This window comes from Pipistrellus kuhlii, unplaced genomic scaffold (assembly GCF_014108245.1).
Source record: "Pipistrellus kuhlii isolate mPipKuh1 unplaced genomic scaffold, mPipKuh1.p scaffold_m20_p_6, whole genome shotgun sequence".
NCBI classification, from domain to species: Eukaryota; Metazoa; Chordata; class Mammalia; order Chiroptera; family Vespertilionidae; genus Pipistrellus; species Pipistrellus kuhlii.
In genome coordinates this window covers 3,736,009-3,758,052 of record NW_023425562.1, presented here as the reverse complement: position 1 = coordinate 3,758,052, position 22,044 = coordinate 3,736,009, and the positions used below count along the sequence as shown (strand labels likewise).

Sequence of the window (22,044 nt, the reverse complement as noted above, 5' to 3'; positions counted from 1 at the left end):
GTTACTTACTGGTCGCCGGGCCCTGAGGGCCAGTTTTTCGCCTCATTCCTGGGGAAGGCCCTTCCTGGAGGACAGGACCTTCTTGCTGGCATCCAGTCTGGAGACGGGGAGGTGGGGCATTTGTGTCCACTTGCGACCCTCGTCCTCATTTATGGGGCCCAGGGCCTCATCCACCGGACCACTTCCAGCTGTTGACCTGGCCCCGACCCCTTTCTGGCTGACCACCTGGCCCCTTTCTGGCTGACCACTTGGCCCCACCCCCTTGCTTATGTCACTGCTTCTGGCTGTTCACCTGTCCCTACCCACCCCCTTCTCTTGTTTAAGACTCAACTTCCAGCTGATGAAATGGCTCCACCTGCGTTTCTAACATAAAGGTAATTTGGCATGGGTCAGCATCTTACCCAGCCTGTTTATTCTATGCTTGCCTCCCCGCCTTGGTAACAGGATGCCATGCCTGTGCCTTCTGCATTTCCATCACTGCCACTCACCTGCCTGGCACTTAGGGACAATGTGACAGGTCGAGTAGAAAGCGGTGCTTCCTGGCCCTGGAGCTGCCCGTCTCCCTGCGGGAGGCTCAGGAGAATGAACCTCAGTCCTGGACATCCTTCGGGACAACCTGTCCCCAGAGCTCACAACGCTGGCAGGTTTGCACAGCACTTGGGGGTTTAGACGTGAGAATCGTTTTCTCGGTAACTGCCGTGTAATTTTTATTTTAAACCCTCAGTATTCCACAGGGAAGAACACACTCCTGTCCTAAGCCTGCACTGAGCAACTGAGCACCTTTCAGCCACTGCCCTGCCAGCCTTCCGGGGGGGGGGGGGGGGGGGCGCGGTGAGGCTGTGGGACCTGGGGCAACAGCTGTAATGGACCTTCTTACCCAGGGGCCCGGGAGTGGTCAGTGCTGTCCCCACAGGAGGGTCCAGGCTGGAGCTCAGAGCGGAAGCCAGGGCCTGAGGCTGGGAGGAAGTGAGAATCCCAGGACCAGGAGAGGCCCACTGTTTTGGGGGGGAAGCGGCACTCTGCTCCCCAGCCCACAGCACTCCAGGATCTCTCTAACAGACTCACTTAAACGTCCTTAGGATAACTTAATTTTCTCCAAAACAAGAGCGAACAGTGAACCATAGGGGCTCCTGAGAGAGGAGTTTGACCAAATCCTGCATTACTGGATGTCTGTCCTCTCTTTCGTTAGAATTTTCTCGTTTCAGGATTCTTACCCTAAAGCAGCCCTCTTCTCACTGCCCATCCATCCCTGGAAACTGGCGGAGACTGATCTCTCCAAGAAATCACTGAATGCCCTAGTCCAGGCGTCTTCAAACTACGGTCCGCGGGCCACATGCGGCCCGCAGAGGAGTCTGATCCGGCCCGCCAGGTTTTTTGGGCAGTGAGCGCAGCCGAGGTGTTACAGTAGGAATTAGTAGTTCATATAGTCCGGCCCTCCAGCTCTCTGAGGGACCGTGATCTGGCCCCCACTTTAAAAAGTTTGAGGACGCCTGCGTCGGTTTGGCTCAGTGGATAGAGATTTGGCCTGCGGACTGAAGGGCCCCAGGTTCCATTCTGGTCAGGGCACATGCCTGGTTGCAGGCTCGATCCCCAGTGAGGGGTGTGCAGGAGTGCTGCTCAGCCAGAAGCCAGGCTCATGGCTGGCGAGCTCAGCGGCAGCGAAAGGATGTCACTAACGGCTTAGCCCACAGTCCCTCCCCCGCCCCGCTGAGTGCACCATTTTCAAGCACTGGGCCTCTAGTACTTAATAAAATAGCTTTATAAGTTGATTAACATTTGAAATAAAGATAGATTTATAAAGTTAAATCCAACATAAAGCATCATCAGTATGTGGTAGCTTTCTCCTATCCACTTTTTAGGTGCAAAATAATAGATTATCTCCTACACATTTTGCAGAGTGGGTTATGAGAATTAAATGTTATGTTTGCTTCTAGACAAAATTTTAATTAGACACACAAGTAGGAGAAAGCCACTTTTAATTGAAAAATAAAACAATACATCTCAAATAAAACTCTGTTTAACAACATAAACAGTAATTTGTTGAAGAAATAGCTTCCCTAAGTGATAGTGTGAAATTCTGGGATGAGTATCAATACAATTTCCCTCCTTTATCCTGACTCGGTTATAAGCATATTAAAAATAAGAACTTTTCAGAAATTTAAACTGAAAATCTGTAAAGCCTAACCTTATTTCTAATCCACTGACAAGAGGGGATATTTTAAACAAATATTTCCAATTCTGAGGAGTTCCCAGATAACAGCAAATACAGTCAAAATTTCCTTTATGAAAAAGCTTATATAAAAGACACACAAGACTATTAGTGATACTGAACTAATCCACAAAATTTCAAAACACAATTTCATCAAGATGATCTCTACTACAACTTTCCTTTCAAGCTCTCATATCCCAAAATAATTTAACTTGACATACTGGGAAGTATTAAATTTTGAAAGAAATTACTTACGTTATTGCTTTAAGTTAGAAAAAATCTATGGTCAAGTCTCTTATTAAAGAGTTAAACAGCTATTCTTACAATTACACTCGTGTAACTGCAGAAAACACTTCCAGCTCAGTAAGCATCACTCTTCCGAATGACAAAGGCATCAGCTCATTGAGATGCATGGCTTTTGGTGACTGTTACTACCCATAAAGTCATCACTGACTGAGAAAGGTTGTTTACAAAACTCCACTTCCAAAATTAACATTTTTATTAAATCAAGTTAAAAAAAATGTTCACTGTAGAAAAGTCAACAAGGGTTTTAACAAAACCAAAATATCCTTTATACAATGCATGTACATATTAGCTACTTCTGAAATTTTGTTCAAAGAAAGCATAAACAATGCGTATTAGCATGGAATGTCGGCTAACCCACTCTTCATTGTTTACTCTGTGATTTGGGGCTTCCGGTACAGGTTATTGTATGATTCTCATTAATGAATACTAAGAATAAACAAACCCAGTCTGACTAAAAGGCAGTGAAACAGAGCGGCTGGAAAATGTGTCACCACTGCATCATACATTATCATTGAGAACAAAGAGCACCATATAGACGGTAATTGTGTGTATAGACTCAATTTTTAAGGTGTAACAGCAGCCAACTAGCCCACTTAGCATTGGGCTGTTACCTTTTAAAAATGTGGTGATGTACAAACTTTTAATCAAATCAAGTAAACACTTAAATCCCATATTGCTTATCTATTTTTAAAATCTGAATAGAAATCCTGTATATAAGCTGCATGCGTGTGTGTGTGTGTGTGTGTGTGTGTGTGTATTATACATATGCATCTTTAGCTTTGCTTGAATTTCTCAACTGAGATCATGAAGCCAAACTTCTCACTTAAATATATATGTAGAACATACAACAGAACCACCAACTGAAAACTTTTCTAATAAAAGTTTCATCTTAGCTAGTGAGAAACACTGGCTATTGAAAAATTCTGAAGCCAAAGACTATAAATTCAACTTAATATACTTTAGGCTTATAAATTAGTTAGCCAAACAAACAAGATTTGAAATTAGCAACTGCCCGCCAAAGAAATATATTTCCTTCTAATAGCAAAGGAAAAAGGAAATATCCTCACATTGAGCTTTTACTTTTTAAAGTTAAAATTATTAAAGAAATCTCACTAGTCTTCAAAAATACTAAGTGTTATATATAAATACCGTGTTCCTAGAGTTGAATTCTTCAGCTAGGATCCGTATTAAAACGTTTTCCTTTGGATTGTTTCTTCAGCACTTCAAGTCTCCGTCCCACAACGCTGAACTGGCTCAGGTTTGTTAGGTTCATCCAAAGTGTACACACCTGTCTGCACTGGCCACTGTGCTACCTGTGTTCAACAACGGCCCTGGGAGAAACCGCACCAAATTCAAAAGCAACGTAAGGAGAAGTTCCAGAATGTAATATAAAAAAGTTAAAGTAGTTAAATACACAAGAATTCCCTTTTCGCCATTACATCAGTGAAACAGAATTCTTTCAGTGTTTTTAGAGATAACGTCCAAACATTCATTTTTAACTTTTCAAGAGAGAGATGTTTAGATGGCCCACCTTTATTTTTCAATTTAAAAACTAAAACAATAGACTGAATTGCTTTTATTAATATACACATCGTTATTGAAATGGTGGCTGCATGTAGTTTTCTCCTTAAAGATGGCACTTGCAGGTACAAAGATGCTCGGATGTCTGTAGCCTTCAGATGTTTACTTGAAAAGATTCTTCAACAGCAGTTTGATACTGGGTTTCCTCATCTAGCTGAAGATTCTAAAAACAACATTAACATATCAATAGAAAAATATATTCCACTATTCAATACTATGCCCAATATATTACACATCTTAACACACACTACATATAGTTGAAACAGTTTGTTACAACATATACCCTTTTAAATAAATGAACTATAATAAAAATTAAGTTTAATTATAATTATTTAAGAATAATTGATAAACAGAAAGGATCAGCAGAGAAAGTTGAGAATTAAAAGTGCCCATGATGGCTGAAACTGGTTTGGCTCAGTGGATAGAGCGTCAGCCTGTGGACTGAAAGGTCCCAGGTTCGATTCCAGTCAGGGGCATGTACCTTGGTTGTGGGCACATCCCCAGTGGGGGGTGTGCAAGAGGCAGCTGATCGATGATTCTCTCTCATCGATGTTTCTAACTCTATCCCCCTCTCTCCCTTCCTCTCTGTAAAAAATCAATAAAATATATTTAAAAAATAAAAATAAATAAAAATAAAATAAAAGTGCCTTATGATAAATCACAAATTCAAAGTACAGTTAAGAGTGAACTACAATCATAAATTTTGTGTGATTTCTAGAAAAGGGTAACAATGTCTGAAGATAAAATAAATTTATTTTAGAAAAAGCAAGCATTTATTAAATCAGAGTTAAATAAGTTTCTTAATCATCACATGAAGCTAAAAACTATAGCTCACTCAATCTTAAACTGCTAATCCTTAACTTTAAAAAGTCTACTTGCTGTCGATTACTAACATGTCTATGGGTTTGCTTTAGAATAAACAGGCTTCCACTGATAACCTCAAATAACGAAAATGATGTATTTCTCTGTGGCAAGGTAAAACAACCTGCCAAACAGATCCAAAGTGGGTCACCAAATACGTTTTTGTTTTTCCAGTTACACAGATTCCCAAACACAGTAACCTTTTTTAAAAAATATATATATTTTTTTTATTGTTTTGTTTTTTTTCACAGAGAGGGAGAGAAATAGTTAGAAACACTGACCAGCTACCTCCTGCACACCCCTTACCGGAGATGTGCCCGCAACCAACGTACATGTCCCTGACCAGAATCGAACCCGTGACCTTTCAGTCCGCAGGCTGACGCTCTATCCACTGAGCCAAACTGGTTTCAGCCACAGTAACCTTTCTTACAATGAGAATTTAAGAATAATCTACAATTACTTCATAAAAATGCTAAAATTGTAAGCGTACACCTAAATTTTACATATGTTTGAATTGTTATTTTGAAATAGTATGATTAAAAATGCAAATTCCACAAAATAAACACTTATCAAGAATAACTATAATTCTGCCCTGGTCGGGATGGCTCAGTTGGAGTGTCGTTCTATACATCAAAAGGTTGCAGGTTCGACGTTTGTCTCTCTCTCTCTCTTAAAATCAATTAAAAAAAAAATAGAATTGCACATGCTTGTGTTAACCTACACTTGAAAACAACTACAGTATCAGTATCAGCTATCCTCTGTTGGAATGAATGTTAAATTAGATAAAGTTTTTTTTTTTAATAAATCTTTATTGTTCAGATTATTACAAATGTGATCCTCTTCCCCCCCCTCAATTGCTCCCCTTCACCAGGTTCCCACCCCACCCTCTGTCCTTTCCCCATCCCCCATTGTCCTCATCCATAGGTGCACAGTTTTTGTTCAGTCTCTTCCCGCACCCCCACTCCCCTTTTCCCTGAGAATCGTCAGTTCACTCCCCTTCCATACCTCTGCTTCTATTATATTCACCAGTTAATATTGTTCATCAGATTTTTAAATTCCCTTGGTTTTTAGATTCACTTGTTGATAGCTACGTATTTGTTGATCATAATAGATAAAGTTTTAATTCACTAAAGTGAACAAAATGCAATCTCACAACAAATAAAACAAGGGCCACATCTAATTTTTTAAAAATCATGACACATTTGGAAGGCAGAAATTAACCCCATGTTTTGCGTTGGGGATCCATTTTTACATTATGAAACTTCCCTCACTCACCCTGTAAAAGCATCAACCAAGGCCAAAATCTACAATTTAACTGGCTTTACTTGATAATTAAGCTCCCTCATTTTAAAAAATGTGTCTCCCATGCTAGATATATCTATTAGAATGGGTACAACTTACACTACATGAAAAATACACCCTCCTTTATCTGTTGTATCAACTTTACTTCTCTAGCAGTTAGTTTTCTTTGACCAGTGGTCCGCAAACTCGTTAGTCAACAGAGCAGCATGTGGCTCAAGAGCCAGTTTGCTGACCACTGCCTTAGTCTCCTGTAACTCATTTTGTTGATCTGAGGTTTTGCTCTTCATCTATTAATTATCTTTCTAATACAGGAGGTGGACAGTATATTAAACTTTTTATCACTTCCACCAACCAAAATTCACCTAAATTATAAAAACAATAGAACTTGCTCTGTAACCATCTAATACTGATGGTTAGTATTAAACTGATACAACAGTTTGCCTCAAAACTAGTCTACAATGAGAAAGTTAATTTAACTTGAATACTTAAACAGTATTTTCTTAATCTCGAAGAATTCACTTACCACAAATTCTCCATAATCAAACTGATGTCTTTGATTTAGATGACTAACGAAATTCCTAGTAATCTGGCTAGGATCGCCCCAAGGAAGAGACACACAAATAGGACATGTCTATGAGAAACAATGTTTTAAATAAAAAACAATGAAAATAAAACGTTATAATTATCGAAGGTATTAAACACAAGCTTATATAACTGAAAACACCTACATGAAAAGCATTTCTACAAGCCAAGTTCCATGACTAGATCATTTGTCTACCAAATGACCTTAAACTACACAAACACAACACAATGAAAAGAGGATCTTATACATTCAATTACTTAAATCTTCAACTACACAAGTGTTTCAAGAGAAACACCAGCCGTTAACAATATTAATTGTAATGGTAATTATCATTAACCAGTATGTAAACTCACTTGAGCCACACAATAACTGGTATATAATTATTATAAGCTTTATTTCACTTATAAGTAAAATGAAAGGGTAGTAAACTTTAAATTGTATCCTTAAGGTTTTAAATGAAGTACATCTTAAAGAATGGATGACATACTGAAATGAAATAAAAAAGAACTTTAGTAATTGAGCTCTAGCCAAAGTCTATGCTATATTGAATATAGTGTAGAAACAAAAATTTGCTAATGCAATAAAAAACAAAATCTCTTCAATACGAGGTTTCTCCTGGAGACAGCTTTGGCACTTCTATTGATTTACTTAACAGTAACTGACCCTGTGGAGTCTCCCTCAGTATTAGGAGAAAGTTTATGGACAGCCTCAATAATTACTGAGGCATAATCTTTCACCTCCACTAAAACTACTTAGAAATATCTACAATCCTTATTTTATTTTTAACATTTCCTTATATCTCAAAATGGACAACTGAAAGGGAAGTATCTCTTGTAGCTCATTTCTCCTGCTTCACCCACAACTGAAATCACTCCCCTGAGGAACTCATGTTCCAAATGAGGGGTTGCAGAGTTATTAACACAATGCTAAAATCCTGTACTCTTATCTCCTTCACTCACCAAAAAGGTCTCACCATTTTCTTACCCTCCAGATGGTATATATATATAAAAAAAAGATACATATGCACCAAAAAGAAAGTATGATTCCTTTCCTTCCTTGCTGTATGCATTCACATACTAGATTCCGCAAGGATCCAAACTTAAAACACCTAGTGACTTTATTCTTACAATGGTTTTCACTGGTAGCCGATCCAGACCGGGGTGAGCTGACTGCATCCGACGCAGACCAAGACACTGAGCAGCCCTATAGAGCTGGGTCCTGGCCCCTCGGTAGTGAGTCCCCAGTTCACTCTCATTACTTCCCTCTTCTCTAGACTATTCTCCTATATAACACTCACAACAAGCATTTCTCTTCCGTAAGTTACTGATATCTCATTTGGCTTCAGACCTTTCGTCTTTTGTTGACAAAAATGTACCTTACTGATAATGACCCTTCCAAATTTAAAACTACCTTTCCTGTTGTTCACACAAAGTGAAATAAATGAACAGCGTCCTTTAAGCCAGAGTTTTTCAACCGCTGTTCCGCGGCACACTAGTGTGCCGCAAGATGTTGCCTGGTGTGCCATAGGTGCAGACAAGACAAGAATTTTATAATTTTTCACTATTTTGTTTACTTAATATTTCATAATAAAGTAATTATAAAATACTTTCTTTGTGTTTATTTGATTCCTATTCAAGAGAATTACTTTATATATAGTCAATATAGGCACAGAGTTAAATTTTTTAACATTTTCTAATGGTGGTGTGCCTCGTGATTTTTTTCATGAAACAAGTGTGCCTTTGCCCAAAAAAGGTTGAAAAACACTGCTTTAAGCAGAAGGCTGTCGTAAACACATGTACTTACCACAGGAACTATCTGAAATAGGTGATTACTGTTACAGTGATCCAGTAAACGCTGTCTGGTAAAATTTGATTCTTGACACAAGGGACACTTAAAGGTGGGATGCCCAGAACTGTAAAACAATTTTAAATGAAGTATACTTAAATTTGAAATCACAACCAAAACACAGAAATAAAGCTCTCCTGTTTTTAAGTCAATTACTTACGGTGTTTTCTTTTTAAAGTTATAATAATTAGACTATTCAAAGATTCTCTAATTTTGAAAAATAAATGTTTTTGATAAATAATCTACAACAGATGTTCCCAATCTCAGTTTACAGTATAGTTAACGTCTCAGTAAATTTTTTTTTATGATGCCTCTAAGCCAAAATAAAAACAAACACAGCTGTTCCATGTACTGAGTAGAGGTCCAAAGAATTTAATTCAGTCATTCATGTGAGGCCAACAGATGTCACTGAATGTACCCTGAAATTTTAAATATCCTGTGGTGGCCCCAATTGGAAGCCCCCTATCTAGGAACTTAATTTTGAAAAGACTTTCATCAATATCTATCACAGCCTCTAGGAATCTAAATAGAAAATTCCTAGGAAAAAGTAAAAAATGAAAAAGCACTAATTACCAGAAGGATCAGTATTTTAATGAACTTATATGCATACTACAGGCCCGGTGCATAAAATTTGTGCACAGGGGGAGAGGAGGTGGTGGTGGTGTCCCTCAGCCCAACCTGCACCCTCTCTGATCTGGGACCCCTCAAGGGCAGTCAGACATCCATCTCACAATTCAGGACTGCTGGCTCCCAACTGCTCACCTGACTGCCTTCCTGATTGCCCCTAACTGCTTCTGCCTGCCAGCCTGATCAACCCTAACCACTCCCATGCCAGCCTGATTGATGTCTAACTGCTCCCCTGCCAGCCTGTTTGCCCCCAACTTCCCTTCTCTGCCGGCCTGGCCACCCTAACTGCCCTCCCCTACAGGGTTGATCGCCTCCAACTGCCCTTCCTTTCAGGCCTGGTCCCCCTCCGTGGGGACCAGGATAACACATGGATAGACAATAGATAAAGGTCTGGGGGAGACAGGTTAGGGGAGAGGGGGAGAGAAAAGGAGTCAATGGTGAAAAAAAGAGGATATCTATAACACTTTCAACAATAAAAAATAAACACGATGGACCAAAAGGGGGGGGGGGGGGGAGAGAAAGAAAGAAAAGCATCCTTTCATAAAACACACACACATTTTGAGGATCATGCTTCACTGGGTTGTAATGCCTCTGAATTTTGGCAAGGGATGGTTCAATATTGACAACCTACCTAAACTATGCATGGAAGAAACATCATCACGGTGAAGGAAGAGGGCTAAAGACTTTTCTAACTTAATGTGATCCCTAAAATCAGCAACTGGATCATTTATTTCTAAACTACTAAGTTCTAGCATAATATTTGGTGATTTGAATGAATAGAAAAATTTTAATTAAAAAAAAAAAAGTAGCAGGATTTTCAAAAGCTTACCTTGTATTCTCTTGATAAGTTTCTATGTTATAGGATGTAGATGTTTCACTCCTATTACTTAAGAAGCAAAGGGGATAAAGTTAATACCTCAAGCTTATAATAAAGCACATTATAGATTCATTAACTTGAACTGCTAATGAAGAAGGCTAGTCCAAATTTGTTTTAAAAGCCTGAACTTCAAATAGTTCTGCACAACAAAAAGGAGGGCATTAATTACTTTTCAAATAAATTCATTGTGCTTTTATGTCCTTCAAAATTAATTTATGCAGTTACAAAAGTATAGAGGATATAGAATGTTCCCTAATTACCTTAAATCTACAGCATGATAACATTTCCCCAGGTCCTTTAGACTTTAAAACTATGACTACCTCTACCTCTATCAGGCTAGTAAGTATTTGAATGCTGGGATAGACTAAAAAATTCATGAACTTTTCGATTTGTAACTAGGATATGGTTTAAGGTTGTGGCCTCCAAAGTAGAGTAGTTTTAAGAAAATATCTTAATGCACATTTCCCAAAAAGAAACTAGACTCTCCAACAATTAATACATAGAATAACTTGACATCCTCATTCAGACCCCATGCTTGAGACATGTGTCATATGCAGTACTGGACAAATCCTGAGGGAAGCGTGGGCATTCCATACAGGGGCATTACAGAATTCATCAATGAGGTCCATTTTATAAAAACAAGGCTTTTCTTTTAATATATTTTATTGATTTTTTTACAGAGAGAAAGGGAGAGGGAGAGTTAGAAACATCGATGAGAGAGAATCATCAATCAGCTGCCTCTTGCACACCCCCACTGGGGATGTGCCCGCAACCAAGGTACATGCCCTTGACCGGAATCGAACCTCAGACCCTTCAGTCCGCAGGCCGATGCACTGTCCACTGAGCCAAACTGGTTTCGGCAAAACAAGGCCTTTCAATAGCAGAAATGTTAAACAGAAATGAGATAGCTAGTGAACAAAAAAAAAACGCACCACCCAGGTTTAAAGGAGTTGTTAAACTTAGAAACTGGTTATTCATTTTTCTTTTACAAGAAGCCAAGCAGCACAGCCAGTCCTCTCTACCCAAGAATTTGCATCCACAGATTCAACCAACCATGGATTAAAAATATTCATAGGAAAAAAATCTCAGGAAATTCTAAAAAGCAAAACTTGAATTTCCCACATACCGATTGGTTGCCTCCAGCAGCCCCTTATCTGGGATTGAGCCCTTAATTCCGGGCAAGTGCCCGGCTGGGAATCAAACTGTGACCTCCTAACTGGGGTGGACTCACCAGCGGGCTACCTTCATAGTTTTAACTGAGGAGCAGGGAAAAGGCCCGAAAAAAAATTAGCAACATGTGAAACAAACTGCTACTAAAATCAAAGTCCTAAGAGACTCTGCTTGGCCTACTGTCTCCTGGGGCCTTTCTATAATAGTGCCTATATTGCCTTTTTTTTTTTTTACACACTTGTGTGCACTTGCTATTGAGTTTTTAAAAATTAAACACTTCGTTGTTCAATTGGATACATATAGCAGTGGTAAAACTAGAAAGAAAAGGGAATGACCCAAAAAGGAGGGCAGTGGTTACCTCTGGGCATATGGGACTCAGATGGTCATGGGTTCAAAAGGAGATTGTAAGGTGCTAAAAAAATGTTTAATGTTTTCTGACCTGGGTTTGTGGATAACTAGGTATTTATCACTGTTTTTAAGCCACACAGGCATTTTGGCCATTCTTCTATATGAAATACATTTCCTAAAATATCTAATGTACAGAAATATGAGATAATGATACAAATCAAGCCAAACACTAGTTTAAAAAAAACAACAACAAAAAAAACTGAGACTAAAATAGAAGAATTTACTTGTACCAGGTCTCACTTTTACCTGACATTTAATAGCCAGAGTAGAAATCTCAAACAACTCTATTTATTAGATAGCAAACAAGAAGATTCTAGTTTGTACACTACTGAAAGGAATTTTTTTTTTCAATTTTTTAAATTTCAGTTGCAGCCGAAACCGGTTTGGCTCAGCGGTAGAGCGTTGGCCTGTGGACTGAAAGGTCCCAGGTTCGATTCCAGGCGACGTTTCTAACTCTCTATCTCTCTCCCTTCCTCTCTGTAAAAAAAAATCAATAAAATATATATTTTTTAAAAATTAAAAAAAAAAATTCAGTTGCAAAAGAAAATAGCCTTTAACTCTCAAGTCTATTTTTTTTTAATCCAAAAACGTGTCAATTTTCCTAAAATGATTTTTAAATAACATAAGCTTGCTTAAGTATATCATGTCTAATGCATAGAAATCTGAGGCAATAAGATACAAATCAAGCCAAACTTAGTTTTAAAAAAATTGAGACTATGAACATAAACTGATGAACAAAAATAGAACCAGAGACAAAGAAGCAAGAATGAAGGAGGGGGGTGAGGAGGTTAGAGAGCAACCAAAGGCCTTGTATGCATGTATATGAGCATAACCAATGGACACAGACAGCAGGGGGATAAGGGCATATGCTGGCGGTGGGGGCGGCCGGGAGAGGTTAGTAAGGGAAAAAGGAGACTCATGTAATACTTTAAACGATAAAGAACTTAAATTAAAAAATAATAAATTAATAAAAATAAAAATTGAGACTAAAATGGAACTAAGAACTTACTAGTACCAGAATTCACCAGATCATCTGACCTATCAGATGTAATCTTTCATGTATCAAACTTCTGAATATACAAATGATATAGTTCTCATATCATTTTACTTTAAACACAGACACACAAAACAAACCTTATCATATAGCTCCCAAAATAATTTCAACTAAAAAATTCTCTTTTTAAGAGTAAATATTGCTTACCTGTTCCCTACTGAATCTTGAGAAATCTGAAAGTTTGGAATGATAGCAGAAACACCATATTCATCTTGATACTTCTTACAAGATTTGTAATGATGTCTCATGCGATAGAATTTAATCTGTAAATTATTAAAATTTAATGTGACTTTTATTTAAATTAGAACTCACAAGATTTGAGATATTGTCAAAAGAGAAGATAAAAATAGATAACTAAATACCCCATTTAAACAAGAGGTTCTATTTAAGTAAATGGTTTAATTCTTAATTGTTTCTGTCCATTAAGTGCAAATGAAGCATCATCAGTCTGTAAACTCACTGCAAAAAATATTAAGAAATAATTTATACTTCAAACAATACTGCTAATAAAAGACAAATAAAAGTACTATGAGGCTGGCTAACAGTATTGGGCATTTCTTTATTCTTTAACTACTGCAACTCAGCAGAGTTAGGAAGCATTTTTTTTTAATTATGTTTCTCAGTTAACACTTTTTCCAGTTTCTCAGTGAGGAAGAGAGACAAAATCTCTCAAGTGTATTTTCCAGCTTTACTTCATTGCCCTGTCAGACCTTCCTCAAAGAGAAGGAAACACAAACTGACTTGTAAATGCATGAAATAGGAAATGTTTTACTCACTGACTGTATTAGCTATTTGAAAAAGTGGCTGCAATAAATCCATAAGCATGTGGCTTCACCATTTCACTCCCTTCCCAAATGAAAGAACAATAAAATCCCAACTGGAGAATTAATGCCCAGTTATTAATACCTGACTTTCCCACTTGTTCCAAAAAACTTAGGCAAAGTCTTCTAACAGATATATATATTTTTAAAACTTTTCTTTCTTTTTTTTTAAATTGTATTATTTATTTATTTTTTTAAATATATTTTATTGATTTTCTTACAGAGAGGAAGGGAGAGAGATAGAGAGCTAGAAACATCGATGAGAGAGAAACATCGACCAGCCGCCTCTTGCACATCCCCTACCGGGGATGTGCCCGCAACCAACAAACATGTCCTTGACCAGAATCGAACATGGGACCTTTCAGTCCACAGACCAACGCTCTACCGCTGAGCCAAACCGGTCTCGGCTCTAACAGATATTTTGTGATTCTTAGATAAAACACATAAACACACAAGTAAAGTGGGCTGTTAATGATTTCTTAACTACACAAATCCATTTGGCCATTTCTATGTGCAAAATTGCAATGATGTCCTAGCTGGTGTGGCTCAGTGGATACAGCGTTGGCCTGCGGACTTAAGGGGATGTGCCCAGGTTGCAGGTTTGATCCCCAGTGGGGGGGTGCACAGGAGGCAGCCGATCAATGATTCTTTCTCTTCATTGATGTTTCTCTCCCTCTCCCATGAGAAAAACTAATGGTTGAATTTGTACCAGAATGGGGTTTAAAGGAGTTAAATGCCAATTTGCTCATTTAGTTCATTTTGTAGATAATTACTTTGATAAAAAGAAACCATGATAAAAATTATGGCAAAGTCAGAGACTGAATCTTTCAGTCTCTGTTCTCAGTAAATCTATAATCTACTAGAGGCACTGTGCATGACATTCATGCACTTGGGAGCCGAGGGGCGGGGTGTGTGGTCCCTCAGCCCGGCCTCAGTCCAGGAGCCCTCCCTCGGGTGATGTCCGGCTAACACAGTGGTTGGCAAACTCATTAGTCAACAGAGCCAAATATCAACAGTACAATGATTGAAATTTCTTTTGAGAGCCACATTTTTCAAGCTTAAACTTCTTCTAACGCCAATTCTTCCAAACAGACTCGCCCAGGCCGTGGTATTTTGTGGAAGAGCCACACTCAAGGGGCCAAAGAGCCACATGTGGCTTGAGAGCTACAGTTTGCCGACCACAGGGCTAACGGATGTTGAACACCCTCAGCACTGCGGTGGATGCAGGCCGATGTGCTCCCAGCCAGCAGCCTAGCTTGTGGCTGAGCAGTGCTCCCTCTGTGGGAGCACAATGACCACCAGGGGGCAGCTTCTGCATTGAGTGTCTGCCCCCTGGTGTTCAGTGCGCGTCATAGGGACCAGTTGTTCCCTTTTATTATATAGGACTAGAGGCCCCGTGCATGAAAATTCATGCACTGGGGGGAGGGGGTGTCCCTCAGCACGGGAGCCCTCAGGGGCAGGAGGCAACCCAGTGATGAGGGGAAAGTGATGTCCTCATCACATCTCTGCTGCTGCCACTGCCAGCAGAGCCTCAGCTGGCCCTGGTGACCTGAGCCTTGGGTGTCTCTGGGCAGCTGCCACCTGAGGATTGCCTGCACCTTGGACCAGCATTGGGCATCTGAGGGGACTGGGGGACTCCAGAGGCAGGCTCATGGGGCAGCCGCGGGCCTACCACCCCCATGGGCTGAGGAGACTGGGTGCCACCATCTTGTGGCTGTGGGTACCGCCATCTTTGAGGGCAGGGCAGTCAATTAGCATTGGCTTTGGACGCTACCATCTTTGCAACAGTGTGAGGGTCAATTACCATATTCCTTTATTAAGCTGGGACTAGAGGCCCAGTGCACGAATTCGTGCTCCAATGGGGTCCCTCGACCTGGCCTGCAGGATCGGACCAAAACCAGCTTTCCAATGTCCCCTGAGGGTTTCTGGTTGGCAAGAAGGCGTGGGTCAGGCTGAGGAACCCCACCAGTACACAATAAGGGCCAGGGAGGTTTTGCAGGAGGTTGACCAGGCGGGCAGCGACTGCAGAAGGGCTCCACTGTGTGTCCAGCCTGTCTCGCTCAGTCCCGCTTGGCCAGACCCTACCAGCAAACTAACCTACTGGTCACAGTATCTGCCTTGTGGTGGTCAATGCACATCATAGCGACTGGTCGACTGTCTCCCCACTGATGGTCAGTGCATATCATAGCAACTGGTTGAGCAGCCTTAGCATACCATTAGCATATTACACTTTGATTAGTAGAACAGACGACACTTAGCTTATTAGGCTTTTATTATACAGCAAGCCATCACTTTTTTTTTTTTTTTTTTTTTTTTTTGCATTTTCACCCCAATTCCCAATCTAAATGACTTCTTTCCTTCAAAACAATACCCACCAAGAATATTCAGACAGGAACTTCAAGACAGAAACTTGACTAGCAAGAGCTACTTCACACTCACTGTACCTGCTTTGCACAGCACCTGCAGCTACCAGACAACTTCCTCATGATGTTTTCAAGGTCTAAGGCCCGCTCGGGACACGCTCTTTCTCTTCTGGTCACATTTCCACGGCAGAGCGGACAATGTATTCCACTTTCTCTCATTGCAGTCAGGAAACATTTTCTACAAAAACTAAGCCAAACATGTGACATGTTAACTACAGGAAAAAAGTAGTCTTTTCATTGCTATGATTAAACACAAACGAGCAGTTACAGTTATGCATTCGTGCTAAATAAGTGAGGCAATACACATGTACATAAATCTCAGAATTTTAAAAACTGCATGTGCATTTCTCAGAGTATAAGACTAATCACTAGACTACATGGGAATATAAAAGAAACTACAATCAATAATTTTTTAACATATGAAAAAATAAATATTATATCATTTAGTAGCTCTGTGACCTCACACTCCATTCCTTTCCCTTATAAAATCAAAGAATGGACCATATCAGCTTTTGTCTCAAATTGATGCATATCAAGATGTTCCATGGGATATGAACATGTCTACTACAGAACAGCACACAAATTGATCTGGAAAATTATAGGATAAACAAAGTTAATACGGTATCTTTTTTTATTTTTTTTTAATCTTCACCCGAGGATTTTTTTTTATTTTTTATTGATTTCAGAGAAGTAGGGAGAGAGATAGAAATATCAAGAGAGAGAATCACTGATTGGCTGCCTCCTGCATGCCCTCGATCGAGCATGCAACCCTGGGCATGTGCCCTTGATAGGAATTGAACCCAGGACCTTTAGGTCCGCAAGCTGACACTCTATCCACTGAGCCAAACCAGCTAGGACTTCACAATATTTTTGACATTTAGGAAAATACTCAATAAATAATAGCTAATACCTTTAAAGTATTAGAAGTGACTACCAATTATTAAGACATTAAAAATATTCACCAGCCAAAACCAGTTTGGCTCAGTGGATAGAGTGTTGGCCTACGGACTCAAGGGTTCCAGGTTCGATTCCAGTCAAGGGCATGTACCTTGGTTGCGGGCACATCCCCAGTGGGAGATGTGCAGGAGGCAGCTGATCAATGTTTCTCTCTCATCGATGTTTCTAACTCTCTATCCTTCTCTCTTCCTCTCTGTAAAAAATCAATAAAATATATTTATAAAATAAAATAAAAAATCAATAAAATATATTTTAAAATAATAAATAAAAATAAAAATATTCACCAAAACAGTACAAAAATTTAAAAACACACACACAAAACAAAAAACTCCACAGAGTAATACTGTGATGCCATTTTTCAATTGTCAAACTAAAAACTAGTTTTAAAAATAACTAGTGTTAGAGTGCTCCACATACTTGGATAGCAATTTGTCAATCCTTGAAGAAAGGTGTCCCAAAAATCCGAGTGCCATTTTAAGCTTTAATAACTTCAAAAGTAAAAATAATATGAAGTTCAAAAACCAAAACTAGCCAAAACCGGTTTGGCTCAGTGGATAGAGCGTCAGCCTGCGGACTGAAAGGTCCCAGGTTCAATTCTAGTCAAGGGCATGTGCCTTGGTTGTGGGCACATCCCCAGTGGGAGGTGTATAGGAGGCAGCTGATGGATGTTTCTAACTCTCTATCCCTCTTCCTTCCTTTCTGTAAAATATATATTTTTTTAAATTAAAGTTTGATAATATGTTTTCTAAACTTTGAATAATAAGTTTTAAGAAATATATTTTATTGATTTTTTAAGGAGAGGAAGAGAGTTAGAAACATTGATGAGAGAGAATCATCGATCAGCTGCCTCTTGCACACCCCATACTGGGGATGTGCCTGAAACCAAGGTACATGCCCTTGACCGGAATCGAACCCAGGACCTTTGAGTCTGCAGGCTGACGCTCTATCCACTGAGCCAAACCAGTTTCGGCTGAATAATAAATTTTTAATTTAAATTATGTTTCAGTCAATGTTTCATTCTAATCAGAGGAATTAGAACAAAAACAAAACACTGAAATAATAGGCTAGACCTGTGGTCGGCAAACTGCAGCTCGCGAGCCACATGCGGCTCTCTGGCCCCTTCAGGGTGGCTCTCCCACAAGATACCACGGCCTGGGCGAGTCTGTTTTGAAGAAGTGGCATTAGAAAAAGTTTAAGCTAAAAATTTTTGGCTCTTAAAAAGAAATTTCATCCAATTTTACATGATATCCTTAAAATGTCAGAAATCTCTTCTCTCCAGTCCCAATATCATTACCTTGATTCAGGTTCTAACCAATTCCCTCTTTGACAAGGCAATGGATGGCTTTTTAACTAGTCTCACCAATAACAAGCTGGACCCTGTACTAAAGAGAACTTACTAGCCCTGGCCAGGTAGTTCAGTAGGTTATAGCGTCGGCCCAATATGCCAAAATTGTGGGTTCGATCCCTGGACAGAGCACATACAAGAATCAACCAATGGCCCTGGCCAGTGTGACTCAACTGGCTGAGTATCATACCATGCACTGAGAGGTCAATGGGTTCAGTTCCTGGTCAGGGCACATGCCTGGTTGCAGGCTCAATCCCCAGTAGAGGGTGTGCAGGAGGAAGCCGATCAATGCTTCTCTCTCACTCCCTCTCCCTTCAGCTCTCTCTAAAATCAAGAAAAAACATATTTTAAAAAATCAACCAATGAATGCATAAACAAGTAGAATGTCTCTCTCTAAAACTCAGTAAAAATAAATAAATAAATAAATAAATGGAACAAATCAATGTTTCTCTCATCCTCCATCTTTCTAAAAATAAATTACAACAAACAAATAAATGAGAACTTATTAAAACTGAAATGCCACTCCCCTGCCAAAATTACTAAATTGGTCTCCATGGCTTCAGTAAAGAGTTTTGGTTTGCACAGTAAGTTCCTGCCAATATCTCTCAGCTCCATCTCCACCTCACTCACCCTGTGGCTTCAGCCAAACTCTGTAGTCCAGCTTTGTCATCCTCTGTAATCCCTGCTGGCCTCTGCATATGCTAGAAACCTCACCCAGGAAGTACTCAGCAACCCCCGAGTACCAAATGTGACCTAACAGCACTACTTCCTCCAGGAAGTCTCCCCAAGTCCCAGGCCGAGTCAGACACCTGTTCTCGATGCTCACATCGCACTTTCTGCCGAGCCTCTCTCATGGTAACCACATTCACGTACAGGTCTTCTCCATCAGACTGCTCAGCAGCAGCCCCCGGGAACGAGCACTCTGGATGCCCTGTACCTGACCTAGGAAAGCACTCAACAAACAGGAGTTTGTTTGTTGGCCAAGTTAACCTAATAAGGAACTTGCTCTTTGCCCGGAATAGCAGTGGGCACATCCTCTGCTGTCGCTGAAATGTGGTGAAAACTTCTTTTCTAACAGACCCCCAGTGCCACAGCGCCGGCGTCAGACCTTTCTACCCGCCAGTCAAAACGGACTCTGGAGCTATAACAACTAAGTGTGGGTAAGGGCACAGGTTTTCTTTGGAAAAGGGAAGAGCAAATCTAGGTTATTTACAACGGAATTCTATTTCTCCACAACACTGCTTTCACCAGCCAGCCACTGCTCCATGACCACCCCTCCAGTAAACTTCTTCCCTTGCAGCCAGAACCGGGAACCACCGTTGTGTGCGGGGTTTGGAGGAGGGTGTAAAACAGTGCTCACTCCTCTCATCCACAAAACTGCTCTATATTTATTTCATTTCCATACCTAGTCCCAACACATCCAAGCCCAAGGAGGTGCTTCGAAAAGGGCTTTTTCATAGCCTTGAGAGCAAGTCAAATTTCAGTCTGACTTTAAGTGCCCACAAGGGAAGTGGACTCAGCAGACTGCTTGGAATCTGAGGGGAGCTGGAGATGACTGCAAGGTCAAACACCCAGAGGGCAGCTGAAATTATTCTGTCCCGAAAAGCCGCCTTCCTCTCCCTCTGCCCTCCATCCCCTCCCCCGCTGCCAGCCGAGCACAGGAAGGGCATCAGGTCCTGATAAGGAAGACGAACGGACTAAAAGCACACTGTGCTCTAATACATCTCAGAATGTCTTCCTAGCCATCTGCCTCTGCTGCTCCGAAGGCAGGCATTCCGCACCGTCACTCATCTCCCTCAAACGACAAAACCATAAACGGCCTAACTTCCACCGGGAAAAGCCAGACGCCTGGCACCCGGGACAGGAATAAGGCAGGTGCTCCCGTCAGGACTGAAGAGCAGGGTGAGCAGGATGGGCACCGTAGTCAGAGGGTCAGCCTTCCCACCCAAGGTCTCGGGTTCGATTCCCGGTCAGGGGCAGGGACCTGGGCCCCAGACCCGGTAGGGGCGTAGGAGCGCGGGCGGGAGGCTCCCCATCACTGTTCCTCTGTCCTCTCCTCCCTCCCTTTCATCTCTTTTCCCCTTCCTTCCACTCCCCCTACCAGTCAAGGGAAAAAATATCCTCAGGGGAGGATTAAGTAAAAGCAACAATTGCCTGAACCGGTTTGGCTCAGTGGATAGAGCATAGGCCTGCGGACTGAAAGGTCCCCGGTTCGATTCCGGGCAAGGGCTTGTACCTTGGTTGCGGGCATATCCCCAGTGGGGGGTGTGCAGGAGGCAGCTGGTCGATGTTTCTCTCTCATCGGTGTTTCTCGCTCTCTATTCCTCTCCCTTCCTCTCTGTAAAAAATCGATAAAATATATTTTTTAAAAAGTAAAAGCAACAATTGTCCTGAAATTTCTGATTAACCCAAAATTCATTCCATTCTTTACAAAACTACAGAACCTCCCTCTCCAAAAGAGAAAAGGGGGGTGGGGGGAGAGAAAGCCATGTATCAGGAACTTGTTTGATTCTCAGCTACTTGCAAGCACCCGGCGCCGGTGTCTCCTCTGGAAAGAGGGTCCGGGCCTCACGGCCGGGAACCCCTCCGAGGTGGGGGGCGGCCTGGGAGCCCCGTGTTCACGGAGAAGTCCCGGGGGCCTCAGGGCGCCGTCCCGGGGCTCCCCCTACCCTCCCCGCCCTCACCCGCGCCTGCAGCCCTCCGGCGGGAGGAGGACCGAGTCCCCAGCACCCGCCGGGCCGGCCGGGCGGCACACTCCTCCCTCGCCCCGGCCCCCGGCAGGGCCGGCAGGAGGGCCGCACAAAGGGACCGCTCCCTCCCCGGAGCCCGTCCCCCCGGCGGAGGCGGGGCGGCAGCGGCACCGGCCCCGCGGCCCGGCTCCCCCTCCGGACACGGGCGGCCGCTCCGGGGAGCCGCGGGCCGGCGGCGGGGCGCGGGGAGCTCCGGGCCGGGCCGGGCGTGTGGACCCCGCACCCGCCGCCGCGCACGTTGCTAGGAAACAAAAAGGCTCCGTCCCCGCCGCGCCCCGGGCCTCGGGCCTGCACCGCCGCCGGGAGGCCCGGGCCCGGCCCGGGGCGCAGCCACCAGGGCCCGCAGCGCAGCCGGGGCCCGGGGCCGGAGGGCCGAGCTCGGGACCGGGCGGGCGGGCCGGGCCCTGCGCCGGCCCCGGGCCCTCGGAGGCGGGCGGGCGGGCGGGCGGCGGGCCGCGGAGCCGGCTCCTGTCAGGCCCGGCGGCCCCGCGCCGGCGGCGGGCCTCGGCGACCCCCGCGGCGCGCGGGAGGGCGGGCTCCACTCACACGTGCTGGCAGGCCGCGGTCCGCACCGGCGTCTTGAGCACCTCCTGGCACACGGGGCAGTAGAAGTCGTCCTCGGAGTAGGCGGCCGCCGAGGGCTCCTCGGCCATGGCGGGGGCGGGGGATCCCGGCGGCGGCGGCCGCGGTGGCAGTGGCGGCCCGGGCCCGACTCCCTGCGCGAACCCGGGGCGGGGCCTCGTGTGAGGAAGCGGCGCGCGCCGGGGGGCGGGCCGGGCGGGGCCGGCGGGAGGGCGGAGTCCGTGGGGCGGGGCAAGCGGAGGGGCGGAGTCCTATTGGGCGGGACCAGTGGGAGAGGCGGAGTACGCTGGGGGCGTGGCCAGAAGGAGGGGCGGGGCCAGCGGGAGGGGCGGGGCCGACCGCG

The 22,044-nt window shown here is 42.7% G+C and overlaps 1 protein-coding gene across 2 annotated transcripts; it reads right to left on the bottom strand.

Annotated features, from left to right (window-relative positions):
- Positions 1 to 1,959: 1,959 nt before the first annotated feature.
- RNF138 (ring finger protein 138) lies at positions 1,960 to 21,866 on the bottom strand. Of its 2 annotated transcripts, XM_036419824.2 has the most exons (7): positions 21,666 to 21,866; positions 16,089 to 16,254; positions 12,971 to 13,086; positions 10,144 to 10,200; positions 8,646 to 8,754; positions 6,783 to 6,890; positions 1,960 to 4,259 (listed from the first exon to the last, which is right to left on the bottom strand). In XM_036419824.2, exons 1-7 carry the CDS (start codon positions 21,770 to 21,772, stop codon positions 4,191 to 4,193), a joined length of 732 nt encoding a protein of 243 aa, XP_036275717.1. In that variant the 5' UTR covers positions 21,773 to 21,866; the 3' UTR covers positions 1,960 to 4,190. The 2 variants fall into 2 exon arrangements, with proteins under 2 accessions (XP_036275717.1, XP_036275718.1); XM_036419825.2 differs by lacking the exon at positions 6,783 to 6,890.
- Positions 21,867 to 22,044: the final 178 nt, after the last annotated feature.

Excerpts from the sequence above, each read along its gene's own strand:
- RNF138 (XM_036419824.2), bottom strand. The coding sequence starts at position 21,772 with ATGGCCGAGGAGCCCTCGGCGGCCGCCTACTCCGAGGACGACTTCTAC. Across the intron at positions 8,755-10,143 it reads ACTTATCAAGAGAATACAAG|TTCTGGGCATCCCACCTTTA; the intron begins GTAAGCTTTTGA and ends ATTGTTTTACAG. Across the intron at positions 6,891-8,645 it reads TATTTCAGATAGTTCCTGTG|ACATGTCCTATTTGTGTGTC; the intron begins GTAAGTACATGT and ends TGTTTCTCATAG.